At 28.5% G+C, this 22,477-nt stretch overlaps 2 protein-coding genes across 2 annotated transcripts; one reads left to right on the top strand and one right to left on the bottom strand.

Annotated features, from left to right (window-relative positions):
* Positions 1-6,832: 6,832 nt before the first annotated feature.
* LOC105837832 (gonadotropin-releasing hormone receptor) lies at positions 6,833-22,001 on the top strand. Its single transcript, XM_028194017.2, has 5 exons — positions 6,833-11,084; positions 19,646-19,829; positions 20,813-21,006; positions 21,118-21,239; positions 21,770-22,001. Exons 1-5 carry the CDS (start codon positions 10,476-10,478, stop codon positions 21,867-21,869), a joined length of 1,209 nt encoding a protein of 402 aa, XP_028049818.1. The 5' UTR covers positions 6,833-10,475; the 3' UTR covers positions 21,870-22,001.
* On the bottom strand, positions 15,437-19,639 carry LOC118647555. Its single transcript, XM_036292638.1, has 2 exons — positions 17,236-19,639; positions 15,437-16,110 (listed from the first exon to the last, which is right to left on the bottom strand). The coding sequence occupies exons 1-2, from the start codon at positions 17,377-17,379 to the stop codon at positions 15,604-15,606; spliced, it is 651 nt and encodes a 216-aa protein (XP_036148531.1). The 5' UTR covers positions 17,380-19,639; the 3' UTR covers positions 15,437-15,603.
* Positions 22,002-22,477: the final 476 nt, after the last annotated feature.

Below are 22,477 nucleotides of genomic sequence, written 5' to 3'. Positions count from 1 at the left end.
AAGCTGCATAAAAAGTTTCGTAATTTTTAATAAAACGATTCATTTATAATTTGTTTTCCATTTCCAGCAAGACAAACTTCCGCTAATAAGTCGGAGACTTTAATTGAAAGCATTCACAACTTATTGAAGCCATCGAGCCATTTAAATGGATCCTCTTCATACGAGAGTGGCAGATATTTACTGCAGCGTACGATCCCTTCCAGCGATACCAATACTAAAATAAATCAGAAACTATGGAAATGAGCCTGAGGCTTTTGATATGAATCATATTTTATTGTTTTGCGAGTCTTTTTTTAACGTTCTTTGCTGCTATTCACGATATATCGTAAATCAGATGACTTTTGTAAGACAAAAAACCGAATAATAATTTTAATTATTTTTAATACATTTTTAAATGCATACTTGTTACAACAACAATATAAAAATTGTCATTTTTTAATTGTTTACAAAAAAAAAGAAAATATTAATGAGATTCTAATACACTAAGTAAAAAAGTTAATAATGTTTTTATTTTTCTATCAGTTAGTAATATCAGCAAAACAAATCATTAAAATAAAAATTTTAGCATTATATTACAAAAGTTTAATAATTCAAAACATTTTAATTGAAAAACTTTGTTTCTTGAATTATACTGTTGTAACGCGTAAATAAACATTTGTAAATTGATATAAAATACTCTATATTGTACATGAAATTATGCTCTTCTCTTATTTATTATAATAATCTGAACAGTAGAGAAGAAGCTGGCCACCAATTTACATTTATATAACTTTGTTAATAATCAATATGTTTAAAAACTTAAAAATGATATTCATTAAAGTGTCCTTCAATAGATGTTATAAAATTATATATAAACAATATATATAGAATAAATTGAGATATGATGGCCATATGGAGAAGATGGTCAATGGCTATAATTTTTCCAATAATTGTTAAATGTTCTTATATTTATTTTTAAAGATAATCAATATTTACTGTAGTTTATGCATACAGTATTCGAAGTAACAATATTGTGGATATTACACCATGTTTTTACTTTTGACTGTCTGCAAAGTTTTTCATGAGTTTTTTAAAAATTGCCACAACGTCAAATAAATTACCCTTGAATTGTCACAATTAACATTACACACATAACAAAGATATGTAAATGGTAATGTGTGATATATTATATCTTTTATTTCCTCTTCTATTTTTTTAATAAATACTTTTTTTTCACAGTTTGGGTAAGATGGCCCATGACTTTTTTTACACTGGTGACCCTACATGGGGATACACGGTAAAAACAAAACAGCCTTATGAAAAGATAATGTTAGCCCTTTCTTCGCTATTATCACCGGATAACCGTCTAATATAATTCACATATTTTTTTCACACAAATATTTATTCATATCATACATATTAATCATGTTTTACAAGTATGCTTAGTATACATTAATCACACATTAGATATAACACGAAGCAAAATAAAATTATCATGAACATAGCACGGAAGAGACCCAAAATTATTTACGAATCTCCGTGGATATTGGCTTCGTGGTTCATTCAATGTATGTACATGTTTTATGCACATAGAGGCATTGTTGAATCGAAAACATTTAAAATCTTCAAAACGCAGAAACAGTCGTTAAAAGTTTATTTTATTTTATTTTAGGTTAAACGTCATTATTTTACTAACGTTATTGATTTCAACAATCATTCTCGTACTTGTACATTTTGGCACAAAACGTTAAAAAGTTTTTTTACTTGCTACTATATCAATAATTCTTACTTTTTATTATTATTATGTATTACAAATATATATTATATATTATATATATTTTTAATATAAAAAATTTTGATCAGAGATATAAATTACTTGTACTAAAACTGCATCCAGCATTCTCCGCTAACAAACAAGGACAATTCTGAAATATTCAACATTCAGATCCTAGACAGTTCCTTAATATCTGATGATAGGGATATGTATGCATATTCCACATGTATATCGCACGTAGACATGTAAGAATAGAGCCGGGACACGTCCCAGGAGGCACATTTACTAGCCGGATAACATTTTACACGGAGCCGAATGGTGAACGTCGAAGCGATACTTTATCGGAAAATCCGTTACGTAAAATAAAAGCACTCCGAGGCTATGCGACGCGTTGCCGTCGACCGCGCGCCGTACCAAGAGATCGAAATACGAGGCAGAAGGCAGATGCGGCGTTACTCGTCTCGCGTAGAAATGGCGCGCTGATTCGCCAGTAAACCCTACAAGACTACTATAAAAAAGAAAACGCCAAGAGATCTTATCTCCTGACTGAGAGTTATTGAAGCTGCGAAAGAGAAATGAAACGCGTCGGCAACACCTCTTAATTAAATCTTGATTCTTTTACATTTATTATGCCTTGCAAAATGCTGCTCTTTCTCTCTTTTACCTCTCGATTGGTTGCCGCTATATATTTATATTTATTGTGTTCTATAAAAAATGCAACTCTGCTTGACTGGTTGTAGCTATTGATCTGAAGGTGATATATTTGTAGGCCGATGTTAAATCTGATCATGGCCAGTCTTAAAATTCCATTCAACTAATAAAACGACGGCGACATAAAAAAGTATCTTTTAAATTTCTAAAAGATATCTTGTGGGATGTGTGAAAAGATATCTTTTTGCAAACTAATAAATATCTCAAACAATATTTCAAAATATTAGTTTAATACATATAATTACAGATGTCTGAAGATGTCTTGAAGAAATTTAAAAATTGCTTATGTAACAAATATCTTAAAAATATGTCTTTTAAAATATCTTTTACATATCTATAGATCTTTTAAAAATTTTCCAAAGTCATTTTCAACAACTTCTTTTTAGACATCTTTTAGAAATACTTTTAATAAGACCTTGATATTTTCTGGGACCCGTATAGTGTACCCAAGATGGTCTTGAACATAATATTGAACTGCAAATACCTAAATTCGAGTATATTCTCGTTTTAAAGTACTTCGTATTTTCTTCATTGTGATAACATTTGTTGAAGTTACGACACAAAAATGATAGTTTCTTCGAGTGTTTCGCGACTCGGGAGGTCGAAGTGCGCTGCGAATGAGAGCCGCGAAGAATCACACGCGACGGTCGCAGGACGGAAAAGCTTTGCGAAAATCCTGATTTATCGCTCCTTCTCGATCACTATCGGTATCACTATCGGTATCCTTGAGGGAGGCACAGACGCTGCATAATGACGTTGGCGAATAATAACGTCACTGCGGGATTCAGTTCACGTCCTCGAAGTTTTATGTATTGCGGGAACGGATGAAGAGGCAAAGCTACGAAGTGGGAGTCCAAAAATCAGGTTACACGACACATCTTTTACGTGTTCTGAAACAGAAATACAAATAATACACAAAACGATTATTACTGCCCTTTGCAGTAATGCAGACCGTCTAATTAAAATCAAAGTAATTAAATTTCTTCAAAATTAAATTAACGTGACATATTTTGTTTGCAACATTTTGCCACAATGGTTTTGATTGTTATACATAGAGTACATGAAATTGAAATTATTAAAATTAATTAAACGTCCTTCTCACTTTAAATTTATAATTAACATAATAGAAATTATTATAAGATAATACGTAATTACAAAATAAGTTTATTTTTTTTAATTGTGTAGTTTGATGAAAACTTTTTGTGTGTCGATAAATATTTAGCAAAGATTTAATTTTTTATGACTCTAAGACTCTAATCGTGTTGCAATTATTATTTCAATATTATCTCTATATTATCCCATAAACTCTGTTTTCGTTAAATATCAAGCATATTGCATTTTAATTACTTAATAATGCAATAACATATCACATTTTTAAAGTTTAATTTTTTTAATCATTTAAATTTCAAGAAACCCCCAAAAACAACATATATCTAATAAGCCAACGATGAAAATTAATTAATGCTAAAATGCAAATTTAAAATAAAATATTTTACGTTAATGTTACAGTTGATTCATAACTTTACTGTCTTTTCTATCAAGATTATAATACATTGATCTCTCTTTTATCTAGTTTTCCTCTGATTGACTATTTAATCATACATCTTTACCACAATAAAAAAAGAACAAAAGTGATAAACGCACAAACTTTACAAAGAACTTTTAAAAAAATATAACTTCTTATAAGTTGCTAACTATCTTCCAGCATATATTAACTTTCCTTCTACTAACGCTTCTGTTTTGTTTAAAAGAAAACTTAGCTTCTTTTATATGCAATATACAAAAAAAATATATTAATATAAAATATTAAAATATTAAAATAATAATAGTAAAATATTAAATTTTTATTAAATAATATTAATCAAACGTTGTATATATTCACGCAAGAGATATGGATAGAAAAATATGAGAACCCATGTGAGTATGCTAATTTACGTTTCTTGATATTTTCTTTATCAAAAAGATATGCAAAGAAAAGAATGTACTTTATCAAGTTGACATTGATTAATTTTAAATTTCAAGGTGACTGGAAGTATATAATGAATAATATTAATACATAAAAGAATACAAATTTATGTCCATGTCTGGTTTACGAAGTTCAAGAAATGTCACCGTGTTATTAAGACATATACCTGTCACAAATTCTTTGTAATTATTTTGCTTTATACTACATAATCAAAAATATACACAAAAATATACACAAAATAATAAAACTTACACAGGTAATAAATATTTTACATATTAACAAAATGTACAATAAATATTCCCATAAATATTATAATATTAAAGTATTAAAATATTGTACACATAAATATTAAAAGAATATCTGAAATAACTGAAAATACACGTAATGTTTCATAAATTAATTTCTTAAAATTTTTTATCGTAATCTTATTAAATACATTACTAAAAATACAAATACAAATTATAACATATTTATGTATATTTCAAATTGGCATTAATGGAATTTATTCTTAAAAACTTCAAATTTAATTTGAATTAAGCATCTCTTTTTAAATCGGGTAAAAGACAAAATGTTTAAAAAAATAAATTTTTATAATTAATCGACTATACATTTTAAAATAAACGAGTATTTCTCATTCAATTTATTATTTATACAATATTCCGCGAGTACAATAAAATTAAAATTAAAAATAAAATTTTATAGATTTCTTCACTTATTCCATTCCGTTTTCTCGAAATTTCTGAATAGTTTTCATATTGTTTTTGGGGCAGCTATTTGAATGGTGGTGCTGTCTTTTTATCATCTAAGGTTCTTTATATCATCTATTTCTAAAACAGCAATCGCTTCAAAATGTAACTGGAGATATTACTTTTTAATGTTCAGACGCAACGTTTGCATTTTGTCGATATTTCTACACGTTTATGAAATTCAAATTGCTGATACTGGAATCAAAAGTCATATGTCACGCAATTCAAAGTGACATAAATGTAGTATATTTTTGTATAGTTTCTCAAAATTATATGGATAATCGAACGTTCGGTGAAAAACAATGTTCAAGTAATAAAAATTCTGTTAATATTTTTTTCTATAAATATATAAAACTTTAAATTTTTCTATAATATACAATTTTAATCAAGATTATTAAACATGTGTATTTTTTATTTATTTAAAATTATTTTATCTGTATTATTTCTTATTGGTTATAATCGTTACAGATTATTATACATAATAGGGTTGTTATTTCTGACAACTCTAAAGTTTCAAAAAATTCGTGCAAATAGAGAATTTATTCAAAAACTAAAAATAATAAATTAATATACATATATATATTTATTTAAAAATGTAGAACTAATTCTAAATCAGGAAGTATTATAAAATATTACACATCTATTAGAGTTTTATTAGAGTTTTTAAATGAAGAATTAAGCGTATACAGAATTAAGTCCATTAAAATATGACTGATTTTCAGATTATTAATTAATTAATAAGATATATGTACATGTAAATAAAAAAAGTTAATGGTTAATATAATAATACTGTCTAATTTAAAAAATGTTAAAAATTAAAATAAATTTATTCTTTAAAAAATGAAGAATAATAAATAAATATAAATGTTACTAATTTACTGAGTTTTTCTTTGCATAACACAATAATAATATAATATTAAGAACGGAATTTATAAATCGCGATACTATTCTTATTATTTTGGGAAATGGATGAAATCAAGAATTGTATATTGAAACTAATTTACCGAAACCGATTATTTATATAAATTAATTAGTTTTGTGAAACAACTCGCCGCAATCACGACGATGAATCTTCTTTTTCTCAATATCTACTTCTAGCTAAATATCCATTATTGTATTCCATAAGATTACACTGATTGTGTTCTAATTACATCGGAAGCAAAAAACTCAACGTATTTCTAAACGTGCTAATTATTCCATTACTGAAGTATTACTTCTACTAAATAAATAAAAAAAAGTAAAAGAGGAGTGAGTAAATAACATATTATTTTCCTATAATAACATATTATTACGTATTATATTACGTAAGTACAAATTCATAAGATGTACATATACACGAAAAGGATTTTGCTACAGTGTTTGAAAATTTAACCAGATACAAAACTACAAATAACTTTTTTCAACTTACGAAATAATTACGTAGACTTTAAATTGATTAATAAAATATCAAAACTTTATGCAGCATTATCATCTTTAATTGTTTTTTTCATGTGAACATGCATGTGTAATATACATACAAATCATGAATTAATTATGTAAATTAATGTTAATTATTAATTTAATCTTTCGATCTATTAAATTATCAATTATAATTCTAGAACTATTATTATTATTATTATTATTATTTTTATTTTTATTGTTATTATTATTATTATTATTATTAAAATAAGCTTACCGTTTACTCTTTTTTTATGAGTTGCATCATGTTAGTTCCTTGAAATTAATTAATGCCTTTTAATCAACATAATTTAAATAGGTCACACAGATTCAGCATTAGTAACCGTTAGATCGAATAAATTTTTATGTCAAGGTTAATTGCTTTGTTGTAAGTCACAATGGTACTCATACAAACAAATTTCAAGATAGTTTTTTTCAAAACACGTGGAAAAACAGTTTTGCTGAAGTATTTAAAATCTTATAATTTTTTGTTAGCTTAATAATAATGTACTTCGAAAATCATTAGTAATGCTACAAAAAGTTTTAATAATTTTTTAATTAATCTGAACGTTCTAATTAATTATTTTAATAGTCTAAAAAATTATTTTCCAATCTGTATCTAGCTAAGTTTATTAATATCTTAACAAAATCATACATTTCCATACAACTGTTAATATATTACACATTTATGTATATTAGAATCATTTCAAGTAAGAAATAAAATTTTTTTAATGCTGTACTCTCAGGATAGTAATAAAAGAAAAGATTCTTATAAAGACAGAAGTCTTAAAATTTTTTTTCTTCTGAATTATATGAACCTTTTAGCACTTCAAAACTTTTGTGGTATATAGAGAATCGAGATGAGAAAAAATCTAACTGCATATACTGACCCATCTTCTAAATGCATCTTTAACCTGCAAATCCGTCAGAACAAAAAGTTATTAACAATAAGTTTAAACGTGAAATAAAAATAAATATTTCTCATTAACTTCTTCCGTCTGAAGTTTGAAAGTTTCTTTCTTCGACTGCAATGTCTTAAACATAAATATAATTAATGTGCTCGATGTCGAAAGCTTGGAAGATACATCAAGAATAACAGAAAAAATAACGCCTAAAATCCGTTAAGCCTAACATATTGTACATCCAACGATTTTTTACTTCGGACGATTATGCAATCCCGAAAAGATACTTCAATCGGCTTACCTATCCGGTTGCAGCATCGAAATCCAGCGATCTGACCGGGTCTTTCTATCTGAGAATTTGAGATACATATGTCGATATTCAAGGTAACCGTAGTGTCGGATCGAGAAACTGCATCGATCAAAGGTTCATTCTGCTCGAAAAAAATTGTGTTAACAGTTATAGCCAGAAAACTCAGGAAAGTGGAAAGAGGAAATAACTGTGCACCACTGTACTTTACGACTGCGTCCTAAAAAAGTATAACATCCTCATTCCTCGAAAAAAAAATGAGGACAGCTATTACACGTCTAACATTGGAAGTGTATTATTAAATAACAAATGAAAAAGAAACTTTTTTTTCACATGCATAAATATTTTCTATGTACTTCTTATGCTTTTGTATCGGATTAGCTGTTTACATGGTATCATATTAACTATTTGTCATAACTATTATTATATCAGTAATTCAAATCAACATATCAACATGCAAATCACTTTTTACAAATAGTTATATATAAGAATAAATTTGTCGATAAGTGTCCAATTTAGATCGCAATCAATGCGTTCGCAGCCGAACGCCCAATAATAAGCGTGTAAACGTGAATGAAAAAATCAAGGTGACGAGAGAAGATTGTTGCGGTGAAGCGAGCGAGATAGCGTGGCACTAATTTCTCATCGATCAGTCGAGTTTACGCAGTGCGAATGAGTTGTTGCGTTTGTATGCGCGTAAGGCAACGTGTAATCCCGCGGAAACTCTGGTTTTTCCGAGCAAAACCGCCGTCGTCGTGTTGAACTATTTTTTGCAAAACACGCGAGTCATCTCTCTCACTTAGCGCGTCCCAAGTTTATATTAAAATGTATATATTAAACTCTTGAAAAAGTGCTAAATGATTAAAGAAAAAGAAAGATAAATAGGAGAAAGTATATCACTTTTGAGAACATTATTGTGTACGCGCGATTCACATAATTGTTTAAAAACGATTCTTTATATGTGTACGGTGTAAAGAAAAAGAATTTTTTTAGAAAACAATTAACTTTAAATAAACAATTAATTGAAATGCCAGTGGAACGTCTTCAAGTGCATCTGTCAAAAAATATGCAAGATGCAAATAAAAAATAATGCTTCATCAATCAACGAAACTATGTACCTAGAGAGAAAAACTTTATTATGCACAAATTTTTGCATAATAAACTTATTCTGAACGACATCTTCAAGGAAAATCTGCATGAGTCCATCAACGAAATTATTATTAATAACAATTATTATCAGTGCTGTTGACAAAAATCATGATAACTGTATTAGTTCCCATACAGCACAATATCTGTCAGAAAACTTTCTTAAAAGTGTGTGCTGTGTGAGTTTTATAACATTCAGACGCTGCATTCAACATTATTCGCGACAATGTTTGCAAAAGTAAATCTACGTTATTAATTTAAGATTATGTCGTTTAACTGTTATTACATTTTTCTCTTAAGAATAAAACGCATTTAGATAAAGCTATATATGCAAGCATATGATAAGCAAACATGTTATTTTCCTACGGAATTCTTTGAAAATTAAATTGTATGAAAAAGGTATTATGGTCAATTAATAAACGAATTATTTCGTTTTAGGTTTCTCACGAATGATATTATACGATCAATACACAAGATTATTCAAGGTCTGGTTTTTATATCATGACCAGTTCACATCGCTTTAAAAAAAATTCATGCATAATCAAAGATTAAATTATTGAGCTAAATTACTGAAAATTACTTACTTGTTGTAGATAACAAAAGATAACAGAATGCTAATTTATTCTTAACCAAAAATTTTACTTAATTTTAAGTAATCTAAACAATTTGTACAATTTAAAATTTACAAGATTATTATTTTTTAATAAAATTATAAACATAAATTATTGAAAAAATTTAATAATTAACTAAATATTTATAAAAATTATAAATTCATATTTTAGTAATATAAAATTTTTTTTACTTTCTTATTGTAAAAATTATTTCAGCCAATAAAATGCTACAGTTATTATCTCAAAATAAAAAACTGATTATTGTTATTACATAATACTAAAGAAGTAAAATTTACAAAATATTTTCAAAAATTGATTAAAAAATATTATTTAACTTAATGAACTTTAATTGAACCCGTTATCTATAAAAACCGTTGATAAGAGAGACACGTAATTTTTTTTCAAAAAAGAATAAAAAAATTTCTCCAAATAATCAATGCTCATTGTAACTAACAGATCAAATATTCCGAAACTTGGAGAACGTTAAATATAACAAGCGAAATCCTTCACATCTTTTGGGTGGAACGTTTGAGTTAGTTCAGCGTTTGTTATGTAATATGAAATGTCCTTCAGGCATCTTCCTTTAATTGTTTGAGTTAGTTGAGTCTCTATTAGTCCGAGGTGGCAGCTACCCTTCGCACGAGTCTCATTCCCTCGCGTCGCCTGAATGATAAATATAAAGCGATCAATCGCACGAGAACGAGGATCCAAAAACAAGGCGAGAAGAACCGGAGAAGAACCTGAACTCATCCTTCCCACTTTGGATGTCCCCACATATACCTCTTAAGATGATCGTGCGATTCCGCTGGAGAACGGAGGCACATGTTCGATCGTCGACATCGTATCTCCGATGAACCGGAAGCATCGCCCTGGGAAACGAGGTGCGGCCGACGCCGATGCCGAGAACGATGAAGCTATCGACGATCAGCAGCAACAGCACCGACTCACCGAGCGTCACCAGTCTCTCCCTTGTTTTCCCGATCACCTGCGACAATCTCACCGGCCACGATGTGCTCGCTGAACGATCGAACGTGTACCAGTGGGGTACCAAAAACGTCACATGTCTGGAGCACGCGCCCAAGCTGACCAAGGAAATATACTTCAAAGTCATCGTGTTAGCAGTTATGTCGGTCCTAAGCCTGGTCGGCAATTTAGCAACGATATACTCGATCAGGAAGAATCGTCCCAGACAGCGTGGATGCTCGGCGATCTACACCCTGATCCTCCACCTGTCAGTAGCCGATCTACTAGTCACCATCTTCTGCCTCGCCGGCGAAGCGATCTGGAGCTACAATGTCGCATGGCTGTGGGGCAATGCCGCGTGCAAATGTTTCAAGTTCCTACAAATGTTCAGCCTATATCTTAGCACTTTTGTACTCGTGCTGATCGGTGTCGATCGATTTGTCGCGGTGCGATATCCTATGAAGGGCCTCAATACGTCGCAGAGATGTTCGCGATTCGTCGCTCTCGCTTGGCTGCTGGCTCTTGTGCTTGCCACTCCACAGGTAGGACGATTTTGCTTTACATATTATACTTTGGCTTATAGAGACATGTAAATATACACGGTGTCCCGAAATTCGCGAGTTCCAAAATGTCAGTGAAAAAATTTTCGAGAAATTAAGTGTAAAATTGTTATTTGTACTCTCTATTGCAGTCAGTGAAAAATCAGGGAAATTAGTGAAAATACACTAAATTTCAACGTTATACTTATAACTTGTCAATCAATAAAATAAATACATTGATCTTTCAGTGATTGTACACTAATTCTGAAGTAATAATCACTAAAAGACAATAAATATACTCACTAACCATCACAGCTATAAGTATACCACTGTAAATCAGTGATAATACACTGATTGCCATTTAGAGAGTAAATTTTTATGTCAAACAATAGTTTTTGAGGTTCAAAGCTAGTCAATCAATGATTACATTTGGTCATCTGTCATTACTAGTTCTACCATTCAAAGACATGCAACCATTTAAATTTTAAACATAATTTCTGATTGGTTAACTTTAAGATGTGTCACACACATGTTAATCAAATTAACAAAAAAATTTTTAATTTTTATAGATTGTTCTATTAACTACATTTGAATATCTGTATGAAATTGGAGAATAATTTTCCTATTGCTTATGTCCTTACGTTCTTTAGAAGTTATTCAATTTTGCTCTTTATTTTTTTATGTAAAATCACGTTTTATAATATTTATTTGTAAATTAGATGAAGTATTATGAATTGAATCTGACACTCATTTTTGCTTGCTTTACAAAAAAATTAATTATTGCATAATTTGAAATGATATTATGAAAACTCCTGTATTATCTGATAGAAAACATTTTTTAGTTTGTATTTATTGAACACAATCAAGAAATGTGATTTTCGAGGTAGTAGACAAATACTATACTGTTAAGCAACCATCATTGTTCTAAAGTCAATAATTTTTTGTTGGAAAAATTGTTTCTCTCTTTTTTAAGAAGCTTGAATTTTTTAGTTGTGTCTCTTTTAAGAAAAGATTAAGATGTTTTCTCATATAAATGTTAAATTTTATAAGTTACATTTTTTGCATTTATATATCATAGTAAAAGCATTTTAATGGCGTACATTATGCACACAAACCATTATGTATTCATAATTTACATATTCCTTTAAAATGTTAAAATTATACTTTCATATCTTAGATTTTTATTTTATTACATCTATATAATTCTCTGGTTTCCTTTAAAAATTTATTATTATGAGATGGCACACAAATTTTTAAACATTTCCCGCACAGAGTGTTACCGATAAAATATATTTACATTAGATATTTTTATAAATTTTCTTTTTATATTTTTCAAAATGTAACAAATATTTTAAATTTTATATTATTCTGATCAACATTTTTTTTATAGAGCAATATTATCGGAAAGACATGTACCAGGAACATAGATATTACATAAAATACGCGATTTAATATTTAATCTTAAAAAATTATACAGTCAAACCATACTTCTATTATCTTAAATTCCATATAAAAAGATTTATTTTTTATTGTTTCAATTATTACATTATTAATTTGATATTTTAACACATAAAAACACTTATAAAAGATGTAATCAATCATTAAAATGTCACATGCGTTGCTTTTCTTGAAGATCAGTTTTTTACCGAACAGTAATTTACAACAAAAAATTATATCACCTACTTGGACGAATAATTCTCGCTTGAATATTAAATAGCGATTATTTAATACCGTGTCGTCAAGGCAGTTGATTGTTAGAAAAATGCCCATCACAAAACCAGTTTAGTATGAAATTGTACAGTTGAAGATATTATTTTAAAATTTTTCTATCGGATATTTATATTATTTAATTCCGTAATTTTTTTAATTAACAGAAGAGTTAAAGTTTAATAATAGTAATTTAATCTAAACTATAGTTATTAAAATATAAAAGATTTTACAACAGGATAATTGACAAATATTGCATACATTTTATGTAACAAACAAGTTTTTGCTTAAGTTATAACTCAAATAACAAAGGATTAAATATGTATAGTTCATTATTTAGACAAATAAGTTTGAAGAAAAGATAATCTAATATATAATTTTTTTAACAACTTTTTATGCAAATATTGTCTTTAAATATAAATTTTTCTTTATATCTTTTTATATATCTCTAAAATAGATAATTTTTATAATCTCTTGTCAAATATATCTTTATTGAAAGTAAGTTCAATGGAATTTTCTAAGTATGTCATCATTTATTACAAATGGAAAACATTTCTATGATAATGTTGCATAAAAACTAGTTGAGCAGATATCTCACGTTTCCTATATTGATATCAATCGTGTAACCGTACCAACAAAAAATTGAAGAAAAATGCAGCGGCTTACTTTTTTTGTTAATAATTACAATGTCATAGACATCTATTAATACCACGTAGTATTCAATATAACGATCAATTATTGTAACAGATGCAGCTTATTTTAATCGATAAGTGAGTCTTAAGTTTTTATTGGAAAATTTTTAGTTGTAGTTGTATTAGAAGTTACAAACTGCGCGTATAAAATCCTGTGTAATGTATGTAAATGTTTATTGTAAGTTTTCCGAGGAACGGAAATAACAGGAGATTTTCCAAGGAGAGAAATAACAAATCAAAGATATTGTGATTTACATCGAACTTCCGGGAAGCGAGCGCAAAGTGTACATTAATTATGATGAATAAGAAAACAATTTAATTTATAATATGCACCCCTGGTCGTGGCTCCTTGGAAAAATAGAGAATACAGCAAACATTATACAACACATATATTCTGTCTCGCTTGCATCGTATGCATCATTAGTATGCAAAAGAGTCTCAAGCCACTTAAGGTATATATACATGGTGCATCAGACAAAGAATTAATATTTCATGAAATATCAATCGTTGCCGGAGAAAACGTTTTATATAAACGTATTTTGTGAAGTTATTTCACCTTTAATCAGTACTTTGTAACTCTACAACATGTGTTCAGCGGAAACTTCTCAACTTCCGCTTAAGATATTGACGTTCTTTCCAGAAGTACGAAGTACATAAGAAAAACATTTCCTACGGCCAGCAATTAAATGACACAGCGTTCGCAAAAATTCTTACAGGGGAAAATTCTTATTCTAGTCAACAGCGTGGTAAGAGAGTGGCCTATTTTTTAGAATTTTTTTAAAGAAATTTACACCTTACATATTTTTTTAACCTTTTATCTACTTATACAAATTTAATAAATATTTACAAATGTTTATAACTAAATGAACTAAAAACTATAATAAATAAAAAATATAGCAAATTATTATAAAATTATAAAATAACTCAGTTTTAAAAAACAAATACTACTTTTTAACAAAATCAAATAACATACAAACAATTATTTATTTATAGATATTATAGTAATTCTAATTTGCATGTGTGTAGAGGAGGGAGATTAAATGTGTAAAAGCGTAGAAAAAATACACAACTAATTTTCTTTTAAACGTCATCAAAAATAGGCAAATTCTTTGCGCTCTAAACTAGATATTTCCTCAACAATTTGATGGTGCATCTAATTTTTATTTTAATGTAATCATTTTAGTAGAAAAATAAGTTAAAGTATATTTTTTAATGTTTAATATATTATGATCGGTTAGAAGTAATGTATTATATTATATTTTTTAGTTTTATTATACATAATATTTTATAAAGCAAAGATACAGTAATAAGAATATAAATATACAAAAAATGCATATCCTCATTAGTTCACTACTAAGATTATTAGAAATTAAATGACGCAGCATTCTCATTAATCCTTAGTAATTTCATACATAATACATATATAAATTTTATGTTATATATGTGTGTGTGTGTGTGTGTGTGTGTGTGTGTGTGTGTGTGTGTGTGTGTGTGTGTGTGTGTGTATCTCTATAAACTAATTTTAATATAACAATGACTTTTGTGTGAAATACAAATTAAATAAAATTCTTTTTAATTTTATTTTTATTTTGACATATTTTATGTTACAAAAATGCAGCAGTAAAAAATACAGATATATAAAAGAAATTCATTTTCTGCTTAGCAATCACTGGCAATACATGACACCACATTTACAAAAATCCTTGGTCATTCGACAAAGTACGATCAAAATACAAAATAAATGTTAATCTTTTTTTCGAATCTAGTTTTAATATAAAATAATTTTATATAAAACACAAATTGAATCATAAAATTGTTTTATTTTTATTTTGTTATGTTTTATGTAGCAGTAAAAACATACACTATAAAAACAAATACATGAAATTTGTCTACAAATAGAATTCTACTTCTTTTCCAATGTATGTACATATATATATATATATATATATATATATATATATATATATATGTATGTATCCAAAACTGTTAGTACTTACAAATTCAAATGAGACTGGAAGCAAAATTTACTTTTCAAAACAATTCTAGTTTGTTGTTAAAAAAAATTAAAATTGTATTCACAAAATTTGAGACTCCCAGGGAATATTACTGAAATATCTCCACGATTAATATGATAACGGTACACTGCAATCCCATTGTCCGGAAGGCATGATTGAGCGATTGATATGCTCGGTGCCGCCGATCCCTTCGATTACTCCCGTGGTCCGGTTCAATCCCGTTGACCCGTCAGTCAATTTATCAGCGTTCAGAATAGGGTCGATCCTAGGCCCTGTCGTCTCGTCGTTTACCTGTCTACCGGAATCTCCGCATTCGCATCTTCCCTTTCTTCGCCTCCTGCAGGACCTTGACCCGCATCCTCGTGACCTTCGTCGCGCCTGACCTTTCCTACTGCACCTGCAGGTGACCCTTCGACTGCGCCCAGCACCTCTGTTACGTCGCAACTTACCGCCTCTCGATCGATGAACTTTCCGCTGGCAGTACAAATCCAGCAGGCCGATCTCTTGAGCAGCCACCTCCTGCCGTACGATCTCGTTGTCGGTCGGCAGATTATAGTGACCGTCGATTTTCTTCAGAATACCACAAGTAACTCCACGCTTTAAGGCACTCCGTACCTGTAATGGCAAGCCGAAACGTGTTCGTGAATGTACGGATGTACAAATCACTTCATAGTTTTTGTTAAGGGACAGTATTGCATAAATATAACTTTTGCAAAACTTTACAAAAATCTTTCACGAATTGATTAGTTTGAAGATTAGACTGTCTTGAAAAAAAAAATTCGAAAAATTTCACACTTTGCTGTCAATATTATATATATATTGTTTATATTTGTATATATGTGTGTGTGTATACATGTATATATATCATATATTAAATAAAAACGAATAGAAAACAATGAACAAAAAAGAAAAGAGAGTAATAAAGAGTGCTCTACAGACAATTTTTTTATTAAATAATAGCATAGCTTGTCTTTTTGCTCTATTTATATAAGATTAAAAGTCGTAAATAATGTTAAACGATTTAAATAATAATACAAAACAAATTATATTCATAAACTGTAAGATAATGTAATCATGAGTGATTACATTATCTTACAGTGATTTCAATATCGCATACTCAGGTCATGATAAAGTAGTCGCGGTCAACAAAGTGGACTTAAAAAATATGCAATGAATTTTCTTTTTAATTAATAAAATTTAATGAATAAATCACTGTAGAATTAAATTATCTGTAAAGCATGCACTTTTGTAAGAAAATTTCGCCGACACGCTTAATTGAATTATGCAATTTCTTTAGATTACGTATTTAAAATAAATGATAAAAACAAGACAAAAAATTCCCAAATTTAATTTGTTGCCAATCGACATCACAATGAATAATAATATGTAAAAAAAACTTATTCATTTTAATGTATACTACTAGAAAAAAATACACGCTGTTATGTATTGTTTACAATGTCGTAATACAAACCATGGAATAATTAAAAAAGTTTTGTTACCAAACATTTATATACATTTATATTAAGCATTTCATTACTTTGTCCACTCATCTTGTTTGTATTTATTTAAGTAAATATAAAACAGTTTTATACACACACACACAAATAATGTTTATATGTCTAAGGTTAAAATATTTAATTTTAAAAGAATTTAATGTTGAATTAATTTTAATTTATTAATATACTATGTTATTTCACTCACTAATCATTGAGAAAAAAACGGAAAGTCATTAATACAAACCTGACGTCGTGCCGCAGTAGACGGAATATTGTAAACATATGAAATGTATTGAAGAATTTCTTGCGACGTAGATCCTTTGAGCTCGCGAAGATTCTTAATCGCAGAGATTACTAAACCAAGAATCTTCGCAATAAAATGCACCATGATGATTGAAATGAGATTCTGAATTAATAAAATCAACAGTTTTTGTAATTTTTTTTACAGTTCTTTAATAAAACAATTTTTAAATAACTTAGAATCGATTTACATCACATTCTGAACGTTTAATCTCAAGTAATTATGCCAATGATTTAATTAGCACCTCAGCAAAGTTATTAATGTCTCTTACATCCAGGAAAGACAAATCTCTAGCGAGTTTGTAGTAAAAAACAGGATCAGCAATATACACAACACACAAAAAGATCAGTATACATATTTTATATACGGAAAAAATAGATTAAGTGGTTTAGGAAAGCTACAGATTGCTGCATGAGCAATAATACAACAATAAGATTTGATAGAAGTTCAACAAAGAAACTAATACTTGAACAAATTATGATAGTTCTTAAAGCAATTATTAGTACGCTTATATATTAAACAAATTCTTTACTATAATAAAAATTATTAACGTAATGAGTATTTTACTTTAGCAAAAATATATGGTATCTTATTTAATATGATTTATTAACAGTTTTAATCCATACATTAAAACGCTCAAAAGTATTTGCCCACCTCGATTTTTTGATTGTATTTCTTTTATATGTCTAAACTCCATTCTCTATAAATCTATTATATATATATACAGAATGTGAAATTTTTAACGATTAAATTTATTATTAAGTCTAACATGTAAAATTGTAAAAGATTGGGAAGGAGATTAAAATTTATTTTTCTTCAAAATTATCATTATTTAATTTAGAAAAACCAAGTGAGCAAATACTTTTGAGCGATATATATACTCCATTGATTTTCGCAGAAAGTTGTCTTGCCATATTAAATTTATTGTGCTATTATAACAAATATAATTAAAACTCCAATTACATACAACTAAATTTTAACTACTGCGTACAGATTTTTACTGCTGCGAATAGTTGCAACTAATCCTTTTTTCTATCTTTAACATAAAAAACTGTTTGCTCGTACATTACGGTATCAATAAAATTCTTAATTATTCTAATAAATTCTTTTTATATGCATTATCTATAAAACAAGTAATAACAAATAGTGTGTGTGTGTGTACCAGACACGTTGCAATTCGGTCAAACCTGCTCGGCCGGACTAGTTCAGCTAGTTCCTGTATTCTCGAGGAAAAATCAATTCTGAATAATCTCAAGATTCAATGAAATGTCAAATACATCGGGCAGGTGCAGTGTCTTTGAATCTCCGAGATCTCCGTGTCTTCTCGCCGAAGTCACCCGTCGACGCGTTAGGAACGGAGAAAACGAAGATCGCGAGCCATTGCCCGGTCAAGGAACAATGCTATCGTCGCGATAGAAGAAGAAAAAAAACGCGGTCCGTGCCGCAGAGATTGATGACAAACGTATATCTCTTGACAAGACCAGAGACAAACGGCCCGTTTAATTAATGCGCCTCACCCGTTCTACGAGATTCTTTTTACGACAGCAGTAACCTTCATTGCATCTCCCGTTTCTCGGGATCCCCTTTACCGGAGGAAATACGGAGAATTTGGAAATCAGCTGATCCGTCAAACGCCGTAGAGATTCGATGAACGGACGTTTACAAATGAACGTCGAAAATGATATTAGCTCCGTTCCTTTTACATGTATTTTTACATACATGTATGTACATACATTTTTTAAACATAAAAAAAACAATATCTGTATATTTATTACGTAATTAAAATAATACTTATTGATATATCATAAAGCCATAAATAAATGGAGAGTGTTTAACGTTCAAGTTTACATTTGCATTTTACGTTTATGTAGAATTTATAAAATATACACTCTTATTTGAAATAAATATTTAAATAAAATTTAATTTTAATTAAATCATATATGACTATATGATTATATAAATATTTCAAATAAATTATTACAGTTGAACTTATTACAGTTTAAATTTCTTACTATTAGCCTTAAATTTGATAAAAATAATCAAACTGCGAATATGCGTGTTGTTAAACAGCTTACGTTTATTTTAATGTTATTTTAATGTTGATATAAGATAATGTTGATATGAGAAAAGCACGTGTAAACGTGTTTTTATAAATATTTCTGCAAGACTTTATGTATTAGCTAATTTATTTATTTGCGTCACATCTTCACACGTAGATTTTTGAACTTTTAGATTCTATAAATTTCCTTTCGAATTCGCAGACAGTACCTAATCAACATATTCTATCATTATTTTCTTCACAAGTTAATATTGATGTCTGCATATTTATATATTTACCGATTTATTTTCACAGATCGCGGTATTTCATGTTGCCCAAGGACCATTCGTCGAAGTATTTACGCAATGCGTGACACACGGCGTTTACACTGAACCCTGGCAGGAACAGCTCTACGGAAGTTTCAGCCTATTCTTCATGTTCATCCTGCCATTAGCAATTTTAATCACCACATATGTATCCACGGTGATCACTATCTCCCGTAAGTATTTACACAAAATTATGCTTTCATTGAAACATGTGTTGTTAATTTCACTTTTTGATATTTAAAGCATTACAAACTTATCCCTGAAACAATGTATCATAACAAAAACTGTATTCCAGAAAATTGTATTTATACATGTAAAAGGAATAAGTAATAGTAAATAAAATAAAATTTCCAAAAAATTGTTTTTTTTTAGATTATAATAAAAATTATTACCATTTTTTTCTAGAATAAAACTATATATGACTTTTTTACATTAATATAATATATCTAATTATTTTGTACATAAAAGTATTAAGATAAAGTTATCGAAAAAATTAGTAGTTTATAAGACATTTTTTATACTTTATTCTGGCATATTTCGACATAAAATATAAAATATCTCATAAACTTAATTTATTAATAATTATATCTTAATACTTTTATGTATAAAATAAGATAAACTAATTAAAATAAAATAAATGTATTATTGCTCGTTTCGGAAAGTGTAGCTTTAAATATCCAAATAACATGTAGTATTTTATATTGTACATATACAATAATTTTTATTTTTTAATAAAAACAATTAATAATCGTCTTATTAAATCCCTTTTTGATAAAACAATATTCAATATTAAATTGTTGAAAAGATAGTCAACAAAATTTTAATTAAATGGAATTAAAAATAGTTAAACATGCGAAAAATGCAATACATTTTATGTTATTGAACACATTGAATTAAATGAGATTATCAAAAAGTCACAAAGTAGAATTAACAAATTGTGTATTTTCTCACAAAGGGATTTTATTATTTTTTTCAAAATGTTACAAAATTCATATACAAAACTCTAAATTTTATGACCTTTCAATAAAAACTGAAACAGTTTACAAAGATATAGCTTAATAAAATTGAAAAAGTAAATTGAAAATCCCTGATTTGACTATGGTCGTTACAGTGATACAAATTAAAGGATACATTTAACAAAACATCCTTGTTCCAGGAAGTCAGAGAAGTTTTAAAACGGATCCGATGAGGACGTACAGAAACAGCGATTTAAATAGGAGAAAACTGATGAGCCGGGCGAAAACGAAATCGCTACGCATCAGTGTCGTTATAGTAGCGGCATTTCTCATCTGGTGGACGCCGTACTACACAATGATGATAATTCTCCTATTCATGAACCCGGATGATCGCGTGAGTATAGTTTTTAATTCGGAACAACACGAGCTGGAAGGAGGGGGATTGGATTAGGCTACATTGAAAAAGTCAACGTCGTATATGCTAACAAACAAATATCTTTTTCAGCTCAGCGAGGAGCTGCAGAGCGGAATATTTTTCTTCGGTATGAGCAACAGCTTGGTAAATCCCCTGATATATGGCGCGTTTCATCTTTGGCCACAGAGACAACGGCAGGACTCTTATCACAGGTGAATAGAATTTACGAGACCGGTTCAATGTGTACCATATCTCGCGAAATCCCGTTCGCGTTTTCCTTCAATGTAGCTCGCAGCGCGTGAGCTACGGTGAACCAGTTCACACGTTTACTCGCAGGCCTTTGGGGCTAGAGTCCCATAGCGCCGAAGTGTCAGAGGCGTTTTTTCATGGAAAAAGATTTTACTTTTTTGTTTGTCCTTGTTCCTAAATATGTTTTAGTAGTTTAATAGGTATTAAAAGCACTTAATTATTTACTATTTAAGCATTAAGAGCGAGGAAAAGAGTTAGATTATAGTGTTCAAAGATTACAAATCTTGGTTTGCAAATTTTATAAATGCGATCCATTTTATAAATGAGAATCGCGTAATTATTTTTAGACAATGATTTTTTAACACTTTTATATTAAGTAATTTCGTTTATTAAAATACATCAACTTATATACCATATTTTTAAGTAATCTAGAAAATAAAAGCGATATTGTGCATAAAATGATTCTAATTATTGATATTATTAAATGTTGCAGATCTGAGAGTTCGATAAATCAACGAAATAGCATTAAAAAACGGGAAACAAAAACGCTGCTTCTCTCTTATCAGAACAGCAAAGTAAATGCGACTACATAGCAGCGTCAGATATAATATTTTTTTATCAATTATATTATATCTCACGTGACAATGACGTTATTTAACAAGAAGTAATAGCGTAATATAAAAAGAAGAAACACTCCGCAAATAATAAAAGATTTTAAAAAAGCATTGCTGCTTTCCTTTATGTCATCATTAAGTATCATTGTTAGTTAAGAATTTTCCAAATAAAAATTATCCTTTTTATTTATTTATAAAAGAAAAACTCTTAAATATGTAAGTAAACTTACTTATTTTATAGTATAGAAAAATATTTTTAAAATCTATAAAATTTTGTTACTGTTTAATGTTACTTTTTAAATTAAAACGTTAAATAATTGTGCGCGTATCTGTTGAATTAGATCTAATTTAGGCAAAAATATTGTTGCATTTGTAATTATAATACGTAAACTTTAAAACAAAAATTTAGCAAATATTATTATTTTTAATAATAATATTTGCTAAATTTTTGTTTTATAAATAATATTTTTTAAATAATGTTGTATAATAAAGTGGCTTTTTTATTATAACTTTTTGTATAAAAATTTTATTCACAAATAGCAATGTGTACAGAAACACATCATTTTATGTATATTATAATTATATTT

This window comes from Monomorium pharaonis, chromosome 10, assembly GCF_013373865.1.
Source record: "Monomorium pharaonis isolate MP-MQ-018 chromosome 10, ASM1337386v2, whole genome shotgun sequence".
Taxonomy (NCBI): domain Eukaryota; kingdom Metazoa; phylum Arthropoda; class Insecta; order Hymenoptera; family Formicidae; genus Monomorium; species Monomorium pharaonis.
Note: the sequence above shows the minus strand (reverse complement) of the source record. Positions and strands in the feature narration are given on the sequence as shown.

Coding starts and splice junctions, on each gene's coding strand:
- LOC105837832 (XM_028194017.2), top strand. CDS start 10,476: ATGCCGAGAACGATGAAGCTATCGACGATCAGCAGCAACAGCACCGAC. Junction 11,085..19,645: donor TTGTGCTTGCCACTCCACAG/GTAGGACGATTT, acceptor TTATTTTCACAG/ATCGCGGTATTTCATGTTGC. Junction 21,240..21,769: donor CGGCAGGACTCTTATCACAG/GTGAATAGAATT, acceptor TAAATGTTGCAG/ATCTGAGAGTTCGATAAATC.
- LOC118647555 (XM_036292638.1), bottom strand. CDS start 17,379: ATGGTGCATTTTATTGCGAAGATTCTTGGTTTAGTAATCTCTGCGATT. Junction 16,111..17,235: donor CTACTGCGGCACGACGTCAG/GTTTGTATTAAT, acceptor TTGCCATTACAG/GTACGGAGTGCCTTAAAGCG.